Source organism: Haliotis rufescens, unplaced genomic scaffold, assembly GCF_023055435.1.
Source record: "Haliotis rufescens isolate VD_foot unplaced genomic scaffold, xgHalRufe1.0.p SCAF_4, whole genome shotgun sequence".
NCBI lineage: Eukaryota > Metazoa > Mollusca > Gastropoda > Lepetellida > Haliotidae > Haliotis > Haliotis rufescens.
The window spans coordinates 236,884-248,114 of NW_025964112.1; the positions used below are offsets into that span (position 1 = coordinate 236,884).

Below are 11,231 nucleotides of genomic sequence, written 5' to 3' on the forward strand. Positions count from 1 at the left end.
GACGTTTATTTCATATAATGAGATATCAGTATTATATCCAGCCTCTTTAAGGATGTCGATAAAATATATAATCTTTAAAAATACCTACCCGTAACCCGACCTCGGCAATGTCGGACAAGTCCATTTTATACAGGGGGTGGGGTGGTGGGGGTGGGGGTCCCGCATATTCTTTGCACGTCGATTATCTGTACCTTTTCTCTTAATATTGATTGTCATATCTCTCCCACTTTTGGATGCAACTGCTCGGCCATTGCATCTATCTACAGCGCTAGTTGTTGCAGTTGGACACTCGAGAAGAGACTGTCACTACATTGTCTGTCTGTAGGTACTCAACTTAGACACTCTCTCTATAGATTTATGATGTATGTACCTGCTTTCTTGAAAACAACAAACAAGTTCATTTTTTTTAAATGGGCCCAAAACATCAGATAATCACTAACGGTAAATAATTCCATTGTGTGTTCCAGCTGCCTCGACCTCTGTGGCTGTGATACCTCTAGCAGCAGGTTTAGTTGCCATAGTACTGATAGCCATGCTGATTGTTCTCATCATCGTCCGAATCAGGTCAGTTTTCTAAATATTCGCGAATCCCTCCTATCAAGTGTTGTGTCGCTTATAGTTCACCTCCTGCCTATTTTACCTGCCTTGTATTAGATATTGGTGAAAAGACCCGTCTGATAAATTAACTTCAATAATAATTCTGGAAGAACGGTCCATGAAATGGTTTTGATGCTTTTATTTATTCTCCTATATTTAAGTAGTGTCTGACTGTTTTGAAATAATAAATTCCAAAGTAGTTCTCTCTATTTTCAATCAAACATTTATCAACATCTATACCCAGATTTAATAAATCTCCATTCGTAATTCACGTGTCTTGGCGTGCATATTCACATTGTGCGACGCTGACAACAGGCCATCCTCTCTTGCCCTGTGATTTCTTGGTAGGTCCCGGAAAAATGAGAATAAATCTATTTCAGAAAAAGTAGGAAACGTACAGCAATGGAGTCTGCACAGCAAACCGTACACAACTCTGAAGGTAAGTCAACGTGCACCTGGCACAGTGATCTGTAGGTCGGGTTCAGGTCAGTGCTGAGTTTCCTATCAATGTACATATACACTTGCAACTGTCTGTTAAGATAGATAATACGTTTAATTATGAGATATATACTTGTGTTTTGCTATGGTAATATCAAGTATCAGACAGTGACAACGGGTAATATGGTTTGGTTTTTATATCCGACAGTGGTTTTGCTACTGAACAGGCAAAATTCAATTGTCTATACATGTTTTCAAGACAATGTCATAAAGCTAAAAGATAACTTAGTCAGTCAATATCTTTTGCGACAATCAATAGGCCAGCTCACTACTGTTAACGGGAAGCTACTCTAGTCTATGATACGTTGCATTTGTAAAGAATCAGCCTGTTCACATGTCAAAGCGTTATGAAATTCTGTAAATTTAGTAAATACTCTGAATTCTGTCCTTCAAAAAGTATTTCGATTATACCATTCCAAAGTCGGTCTCCATAACGTGGCAAGATTTGTGGGACGACATATACACACACTTTGCCCAACAGTTAAACACATCTGTAAAGTTTGTCGTCGTACGAGGCGTGATGAAGTTGTTGACTATACCTCGTCTTGGTCATCGTGTATTGAATGCCTGCAGGAGTATTGACAAGGAGGTATCCCCTCTATGTGACCAATGTGTCGATAATTCATCTGAAACAGTTCAGCATTATCTGTTGGAATGACATGGGCCTCAACATGCTTTATGGTTCAATCAAAAGAGCACCATCAGAACATGTGACTATTTTGTACAAGTATGAAACAACATTATAAAATGCTGTCTCTGGTAGAAAATGAAATAATCACAATAACAAACATATGAATAACATTTAAATCATCTTCACATTTCTTTCTATGTTTGAGCATCTGTTTTTTTAATGAATGAGCATTACGTTTTTTTGCGAAACGATTTAAGAAATTGCTAGATGTTTTAATCCATTCCATTAATGGGATGCTTGTGCAAAACTATGCATTCACATCAAATCTTTGAAAGGTGTTGAGAAATGATACACATAAGGAAGAGAATCTATGGATGTAACGTTTTGGAGTATATACTTACTCCTTATCAGGTGAATAAATGATAAATGCATAGAACATCACTTTGTACCTGTAAGAACAACAAAAGCAATCAGATAACAAAGGTGGAAACTTAACAAGGGGGAGCCAATAGATAATTCGCACTTATATGTGATAAGCAATGGAGAAAAGGAGCGCCAACACTTGACTGACTGATAATTAGCACTGACTGATAATAGGCAATGGACAATGGGCCAACGGGAGGCCTGGGATGATTAACACTGATAGGTAACAGAATGGAAATGACAATACACAAATGGAAGCCAGCTAGATAATTACCACTGACAAAGATCAAAGCAATACGTCCCAGGCACCTGGCAGATAGATTCCCTGATTACGGTTCATGGCTGGCTGGTGTCTCCTGATGTCAATAGCTTCTTGTAGTTTTCTTTGTCGCCAGTTGTTGGTAGACAGGACTTTGGTGGCTTCCCACATGATGTTATGGCCTTGGTGCTTGAGGATGTGCTTGGAAATAGCTGATTTCAGGTCTTGTTGTTGATAGAGGTCTGATATTCTTTGAGTGTGGTGTTGAGCGTTCTGAGGGTTTCTCAAGTGTATGTGATATAAATTATTTCATTGGATTTATCCAAACGGACAAGATCAGGTTTGTTGGCCTCGATAGGTCTGAGGCTCTATACGGGCCTATTCCAAAGAATTTTCCATAACACCCTCTACATATTCTGGGTCGTACCATGGATGGACCTCTGTGTCAATACCACAGGCATTAAAAAGATGGCAATAAAACGTTCGAGAAACTTCATCATGTCGCTTAAGATACTGTGTTTGTGCCACATCTTGGCATCCACTGACACTGTGTTGTACAGTCTCATTAAATTCATTGCATAATCTACATTTCATATTTACGTTTAATGCAAAATCACACATTGACTGCATCGTGTGGGAAATGACTGGTACTAAGCAACACACAGAAAACATACAGAAAACCATGCCAGCCTACTTCATTCAAGCGAAGGCCTCTACAAGGTTGCTGATTTTCTCAACACACTGCACATAAACTCGATGCAGTGATCGTTTAGATAACCTCTCCTTGAAAAAACTGAGTCACTTGATATGTCACTTCGCTTGGCTGACACTCATTTCTGTACCATCCAGGAGTAAAGAACCATCACCAAAATTAACACTGACATTGAGATTATGTCTTAAATCCTTGGCTCTTATAAGAAAATGTTAAAAATGTATGTCATTTGTGTTTGAATCCATTGCTGCTTCTTTCAATTCCATCTACTACTACTACTACTACTGCTGCTGCTGCTGCTACTACTACTACTACTGCTACTACTACTGTAAAACGGATCAAAAGTGTTATTGATATGGTTTACATTGTTATCAATGAATACAGTACTTCATACTTTAAAATATGATAAAATATGAAATTGACTTCGGTTTATTTGCAGTGAGACCATCAAGTGGGGCTGACTTGCACTATTCACAACTGTGTCAACCTGAATTCCAACAAGAGTCAATGGAGGGTATACATTTCGAAAATACGTTTAGTTCTGTAAATGTTGTTAACATATTCCAATGTGATTTTACTTCATTGCTAATGAAATGTTAGTGGGTGAGTGAGTGAGTTGCGGTTAACGCAGCTTTAAGCATTTTTCCAGCGATATCACGGCGTCTCAACTTGATGTGGGAGTTACACCCGTGGTGATGCAGGTCTTAGAAGTTTGCCACGAGCACGGGTATGATGCTGAGAAACCTAGAAACATAATCGGGATGAACCGGGATTCGAACCCTCGTGTGGCGTGTCTAAGGGACGCAACTGTGCACGGCGCATTGCGGCGCCTCAGACGACTGGGACACCCGTGTCTTGCAAATGAAGGAAAACACTGTGTCTACAGGTGAGAAATATTCCTTCAGCAATCTATTTAGATACGACTATATGTTCTTTCAGAGAGTGTTTATGAGCGGCTTGGAGATGAGGGCGAACATGGATCAGTTTCAGGCCTAACAAATGTGAATTTGGAAGGAGTAAATCACGAATCGGGTGGACGCACGATTACAGAAACTTCTGTGTATGAGACTATTTCCGAAGAGGAGGGCTACACTGACCCTATTCACGGCCTGTTGAGAGAGAGTGATCATCCACATGCTAACTATCCTACCCGCCATAGCCCTTGCGTCGGTCGAATGATTCAAGTGTCAGATCTGGAGGACTTTGAACGTCAACTGGAGGAACATCCTAGAGAAGCAGAGGAGGAATTTAAGGTCAGTATTCAAGACCAAACAGCTTCTGTTGTTGTAATGTGATTATCAGCTTTCTTGTCGAACACAATATTCTTTATTTTGTAATGACTCGTAAACACATGGCAGTGATGTAGTCCGACACACATGATAGACTCCGGTTCTTGTCTCATTTATTTTCAGAATTTGCCAGATGGCTTCATGCACTGTTACAATGACTCCCAGCTACCACAAAACAAAGGGAAAAACAGATTTAAATCCTACTACCCATGTAAGTTTAATTTGAATCTAGACATAAACTTATACACAAACACAAACACAAACTGAGACATGAACAGTTGTTCTTTGTCTTAGATGACTACAACCGGGTGGTGTTAAACGATGGCCAGACCAGCAACTACATCAATGCCAGCTACATGGACGTGAGTGACGATTATTTATCTGCGTTAGTGGCATGACATAATTAAATAGTTGTAAGAAGAGAATATGGAAACTCTTCATTTTGATGTTAACATTTTATCTGCTGCAATACTGGTATAGTTACTTAACGATTGTTAGGGATTGTTATGATTCAAACACTTTCACCTTTCCTGCTGACATTGTTTAAGGGCTACAAGACTGAGAGGAAATACATCGCTGCACAAGGTATGACATATTACAATTTTGACATTTAATAGAAGAACTATGGAATACCTATACTTATTCTTCACATATGACCTATTGTTAAAACTGCTTTCTTTTCACCAGAGTATTCTAATACATACCAACATTCCTTTATTCTATATAAGGCTTTGCCGCTGGTACAAACTTTAAACAAACTTCTTTACTGATTTGCCGAATCAGTATTTGATCGTTACTGACTAGATAATAGCTACGCGTGACACAATGTGTTTTAAGGGCCCTACAAGCCTGATGTGGTTGAGGATTTCTGGAGGATGATCTGGCAGGAAGGATGCACTACGATCGTCATGGTGACGGGACTCGAGGAAGGGGGCAAGGTACGAATAGACGTAATAGTAGTTAGCCAAACTAATACGTTTGTAATATTAGATAAGTTCATAAAATATGTAACGTCAACGCAAAAGAGTGACCATTTTCGTTTATCCGCCAAAACAGATTCCACTGGGCGTAAAATGCAAAGGTTTGAAAATACATTCTCCTTGTCGATTGCTGTGGTGTGTCATGCCCAGAATATTTTGCCACACATATGTTGATTGTTGTCCTTATTCTGCATTGTGTTTCATTAAAAATTAAAATATCAATATTTAAAAAAATGCTTACCAAAGATGAGTAAGTAATCTTTTTGAATAAATATTATCTTTATGGTGATGCGGGCGTCTAATCAGCTGTTTCAGTCAGATTTTTGAGTGTGATTTGAAACCTCTCAATTTGTCTGTGTAAAGTCGAGGCTTTTACAAGGTCATGGTAGAATCTGCATTATACAGATGTTCACCAGTTTGGCGAAACCCAGGAGAATGGATATAATGCTGATAAACCAAGAATCTTTATCAAGGCAAATCTGAGATTGTAATTCATGATCACAAAACAGGTGACCCTTAAATGGAGATGCTTTCTCTGCGTAGACGAACACGAAGTTAACATTGTTTCATGTCTTCTTGGTACTGAGTTAATAACAAACACCGGGTGGCTTTACATCTGTTGTGTTGGATGCATAACGCTCCCTGTGCACATTTACCCATGACGTCATACAAACATTTACCCATGACGTTACAAACATGGATGCCTGCGCTTATCTGCAAAATATTATCCTTGCGGCTTTTATAGCATTTTACATGTAGAAACATATCATTGGTACTGTTCTATTGCAGATGAATTGTCTTCGTTACTGGCCGGAAAAAGACCAGGACTCATACGGTGACATCACGGTAACCATGGAGACAGAAACATGTCTTGCAAACTACACACTCGCAAAGCTGACTGTGCAACACAAGAAGGTATACATGCCTTTATTTAGAAGCATTGCATTGCCTGAACTCTTATAAGTTAAGAGTACTACACTGTGCAGAGTTGCGTCCCTTAGGCACGAAAGAAACCTGTGATTGTGGGTTCGAATCCCGGTTCGCCCCGATTATGTTTCTAGGTTTGTCAGCACCATACCCGTGCTCTTGGGTTTCACTGAAGTGGTAAACGTCTGAGACCTGCATCACTTCGGACTTTCTTCCCACATTAAGCTGACACGCCGTGATATAACTGGACTATTGTTAAAGGCGGCGTTAAACCCAACTCACTCACTCACTAAGAGTACTAAAATTCGAATCAGGTACATCAGCTTTATACCACCTGACAACATTGTTGAACATCTAACGCAAAGTATATCAATATTGTGTTATTTAGAAGACAACGAAGCGGCACGTGCGTCATTTCCATTTTACAACCTGGCTGGATCGTAGTGTTCCAGATATGTATGCATTCTTGGAGTTCAGGTGGAAGATCAAGGAACTAGCTGGAAAACAAAAGCAACCAATCACCGTTCACTGCAGGTGCGTGTTGACGAATGGTAGTCCTTATTCGAAGCAATCAATGGGTATTTCTGAACACATTTCATTTTGAGAGATTTGTTTTGATAAAATACATTTTGGTGTAAGCAAAGTGTCAATTGTCAGTGAATATTACTATTTTGACATGTCGTGTTCACGTAGCATGTGTATCTATACTGTCTGTGTCATCCACAATCAGCGCCGGCATTGGCCAGACAGGCACGTACATCGCTATTGATAGTCTCGCGGAGCAGGCAACAACAGAATGCGCTGTGGACGTTGTCAGCTTCGTCTCCAACTTGAGAAGTCAGAGGAAAGGCATGATACAATCAAAAGTTGGTGTTGAATGCACATGTGTGATAGGTTAAACGGATGAACAGAAAGATCTTTGTATCACCTGTTAATGTTGTAAATATTTACAAGAATGAATAATATAATATCATATCATAATTTGCTGCTCTCATCAGTGACGCATTCATTTAAATTTCACCTCTATTTTACCTTTAACGCCCAACGGAAACAGTTTCGTGAGATAATCGTTATATTTATGTTCAGGCTGAGAGCATCACATACATCTTAAGTCAATGTCAATACACATTATGCGACGCCGTGTTGCTGAGGAGCTTGAAGACGATTGTGTATATCTTGTTTCAATTGTACACCGATGTAGCGGATAATGGGAAATTTATGAAACTGTATTTGTATTGGCAGAGTCAAAAATAGGTAATTTTACCAAAATGTTTAACTTTAGCTTGTCCTACAAGGTAAGATGGGATGTGATCAGGCATGTGGCTTAACTAATGAACATACGAATTGTTTGATTACTTAGAAGTTTACGGATGTCAAAGTAGACACAATTTATGGATAACAACTTCTTTAATACTATAAAGGCGACGTTTCGGTAAAGATCCTTATACCATTGTCAAGCAAGACTGACGGTATAAGGATCTATACCGAACGTCGCCTTTACAGTATTAAACAAGTTGTTATCTGTAAATTGTGTTTACTTTGTATTGAACATACGTCAACAAAAATGTCAAAAAAGTGTCCCCTGCCTGCACCCGAAATCCTCCGATGAGCTATAATGAGATATAAACACCATATTTATTTGACAAGTTCACATTCAGTCTAGCGCTGATGAATCTTACCAACAGGATCAGTACCTGTTCGTGTACCAGGCGGTGGCAAGGGCGGCGGCAGACGGAAACATGACTCTGGACTCCCGTACGCTGAAGGGAGTGGATCTTGGCCACCTTGCTAACCTCACGATGGGAAACAAGACTGTGCAACAACATCTTGAGGTAATAAAGACAAGAAATAGTATTAGGGCAAGATTGACACAAATTTGTCTGAAGACAGATTAATGGATTAAAAGGCAGATGACATAATTGTTTTTTTCAAATGTTAAGGGCTTACACAGTTTCGGGTCAATACCCAAAATGTCAGTCAATACCTGATGTGACCACCATTAGCATTGATCACTGCCACACATCTCCTGTACATTGAGTAGATCAGACGATTTGTGAAGGCCCTATGGATCCTCCTGCACACATCGGCAGTTGTAGGGACTGGGCGCACATTGTGCAGACGCCTTTGAACCTCATCCCACAAGTGTTCGATGGGGTTCAGATCAGGGCTGAGGACTGGCCACGGTAGAACACGGATGTTGTGTTGTTGCAGAAAGGCCATGGTAGCACTGGCAACATGGGGACGAGCGTTGTCCTGCTGGAAAATGTGTTGTTGATGTTGTGCAAAAAATGGAACAACGTGGGGTCTGATCACTTGGTCGATATACCGCTGAGCAGTGACGCCGTGTCCCCGACCTTGACAAACATTCAGAAAGCACATGAGTCCAAGTCTCGAAATAAGTTCAATCCCTGCCCATATCATGACGCTAGGTCCACTCACGATGACGCCCATTGTGATGACCCTGTGCCCACTGAAGTCGTGCCTGTCGATGCCGTTGTTGGAGAACAGGACGACGTGCTGGTCGGCGACATCTGAGGTTGTTGGAACGGAGACGTCGGATCACAGCGTCCCGGCTAATGTGTTGATTATGTGTTCCTATGGTCTGTCGAGCACTTGCACTTACAGTTAGGAACGGATGTCGCTGGTGTTGACGGGAAATCTGCCGATCTTGTCGAGGTGTGGTGACCCTAGGACGACCGCTCCGAGGAAGGTCATTTGTGGTCTGTGTAGCATTGTATCGATGCAGGAGACGATAAATTGTGGTTATGTTAACGTTGAAATGACGGGCAACATCTTAGACAGACTCTACAGCTTCCAAACGTCCGATAGCCTGGTTTCTCTGAATTTGAGTGAGGCGTGGCCTTTTTGACCAAGGAGTGGTAGGTCCAAGAATCGGCCACAGTTTTATACTTACTACAGTTCGTGACAGTTCGTGCATTTTAGATTTCGCGAGAAATGGGTGCATGATACCCACATATTCATTGAAATGGTGCGTTTTGGCAATTCGTTTTTTATGGTGCGTTTTTACTCGGGGCTTTCAAAATGCAACCAAAAATATTGATAACACCATCAGGCTTCACTACATGCTAAAACTCGTATCAATTTATGATTCCGTATTTGTTACCATTTGCTTAAAACCACTTGCGTTTCTTTTGCGTGTGAGTATGTTGTTTGTTAATACTGTACAAGAGTTGGTATTCATGAAACATTTCAATCGTCAGGGGTTGAAAAGAAACCTCTCTTAAATATGTAATGCAGCCGTTTTGAACATTTGCAAGGAAAGAAAATTATATTTCCTCATGCCCAGATTGTGTCTGTTCCAGGTGCTTCAATGTACTCCTGCCCGTGAGTAGATGATAATATAACAAGGAAACGATGTCCTGTGTTTCCTGAAAAAAACATATACCCCCACACCCACCCGCGACCATAGGACAATTTTAAATAAGCACAGTGTTTTGGGTATCTTTTCTAAATAACGGAAGATACTTTCTGTTGACATCTGTTAAAACGTTACCCTTATAACTGTTATGGTTTGTAAAGTGTTCGAAGACAAGTTTAAGGTTCCGCACTAATATTAATTATTCACTGTAAGATCTTCTAATTTCTGTTTATCTAATAATTGTTGATCATTTATAACAAGAGTATTATTGAAGGCACAATTGCGACCAAGATTAGTAAATATGAAATATTGTCTATTCCAGAAAATACTGAGATTGACATCATTGTTTCAATGCCTGTAAGTAAATACTAGTAAAACAAAATGTTTTTTTTTCTTTTTCTGGGTCTGCACTCGCTTCTGTCTGTTGGTTTATGACGGTTATGTTTTTATAGGGTGGGGGGGATTATTAGACAAACGAACGCATTGGTTATGCTTACTCCATTCAATGCAGATGTCGTGCAGGCAGTGACTACAGTTATGGATTCAATGTGAAATGTCAACATTGTAATTAACCAAAGATGATTTATCGTATTATGTTTGTGTTGTCAGTCACATGTATCCACAAATGGGTTCTACGTCTTGACGTCACTTCCGGACAAAGAGGAAGTTTGGAATCAAATTTACAAGACTAGGTCTCGCAGTCTGGTCACGTGGGCACAGGACAATCAGGTACAAAAGGAAGATTGTAGTTCTTGTTTTGCGTTCCAAACAAACAAAGATGAACACAAAGATAACAATACGCATTCATGAACTGTTTCTGTTGCAGACATACCTTCCATCAACAGAATCCTCTGTCACAACATCAAGACTCACAGCAAGCATGCGCAGTCGCACTATCACTGTTCAGCATCACCACTTGACAGGAAGTGTTCGAGATCAAAGTGGGATGGCTTTGATCGACACCTTGCTTGCACTACATCGACATCCTTGTACAATCGTTTCACGGTATGTCATCTTTTCATGTTTCAGAAAAGCCACAATACCCTTTTCCTTGTTATGAAAATGAGTCGATTGTACGATTCAGGGTACAAGTATATCATAAGCATATGGCTACAAGTCACGATCAAATAGCTGGTGACCATGTGTTCGACATGAAGGAAAAAATTGACTATTGGAAAGTTGAAGTCATCTTCTTATCATACAGTCTTGTGGACAGGTTTTTGTCACTCTGGATGTTCATGTAAATATGAAAAGAGATGAGGCAGTTTCACTGTGTCTTTTATTTCTAGTTTTTTCTAGAGAATCGGTTCTTTGACTTAAACATCTTGGCGAAATTCCCATGTCTTTTAATTGAACCCATCCCATCAGATATTCCAATTCATGTTCATAACGACACAGATCAGCAAGGATGGGAGCACACCTGGTGCCCATGGGGACGCCTACTTTTTGCCTAAACGTTCGTGTCTGCTTTCGCTTTTGACAAATTGTCCTGAACCTTTGAAAAAGGAGATGCAACTACATCTATGGTCACCGCGT

At 40.1% G+C, this 11,231-nt stretch overlaps 1 protein-coding gene across 1 annotated transcript in view; it reads left to right on the forward strand.

Moving 5' to 3' along the window:
- Window positions 1–10,590, forward strand: part of LOC124150341 (protein draper-like) — a gene marked incomplete at its 3' end in the record, with an annotated part of 51,027 nt that extends 40,437 nt beyond the window's left edge. The window contains exons 8-23 of the mRNA XM_048382143.1: window positions 468–564; window positions 978–1,036; window positions 3,560–3,634; window positions 4,060–4,373; window positions 4,533–4,620; window positions 4,704–4,771; window positions 4,958–4,994; window positions 5,247–5,347; window positions 6,179–6,304; window positions 6,705–6,850; window positions 7,047–7,182; window positions 8,002–8,148; window positions 9,640–9,661; window positions 10,018–10,052; window positions 10,305–10,424; window positions 10,522–10,590. Coding sequence (XP_048238100.1) covers window positions 468–564; window positions 978–1,036; window positions 3,560–3,634; window positions 4,060–4,373; window positions 4,533–4,620; window positions 4,704–4,771; window positions 4,958–4,994; window positions 5,247–5,347; window positions 6,179–6,304; window positions 6,705–6,850; window positions 7,047–7,182; window positions 8,002–8,148; window positions 9,640–9,661; window positions 10,018–10,052; window positions 10,305–10,424; window positions 10,522–10,590 — 1,640 coding nt within the window. The remainder of the gene's footprint in view (window positions 1–467; window positions 565–977; window positions 1,037–3,559; window positions 3,635–4,059; window positions 4,374–4,532; window positions 4,621–4,703; window positions 4,772–4,957; window positions 4,995–5,246; window positions 5,348–6,178; window positions 6,305–6,704; window positions 6,851–7,046; window positions 7,183–8,001; window positions 8,149–9,639; window positions 9,662–10,017; window positions 10,053–10,304; window positions 10,425–10,521) is intronic.
- Between the last annotated feature and the right edge of the window lie 641 nt (window positions 10,591–11,231).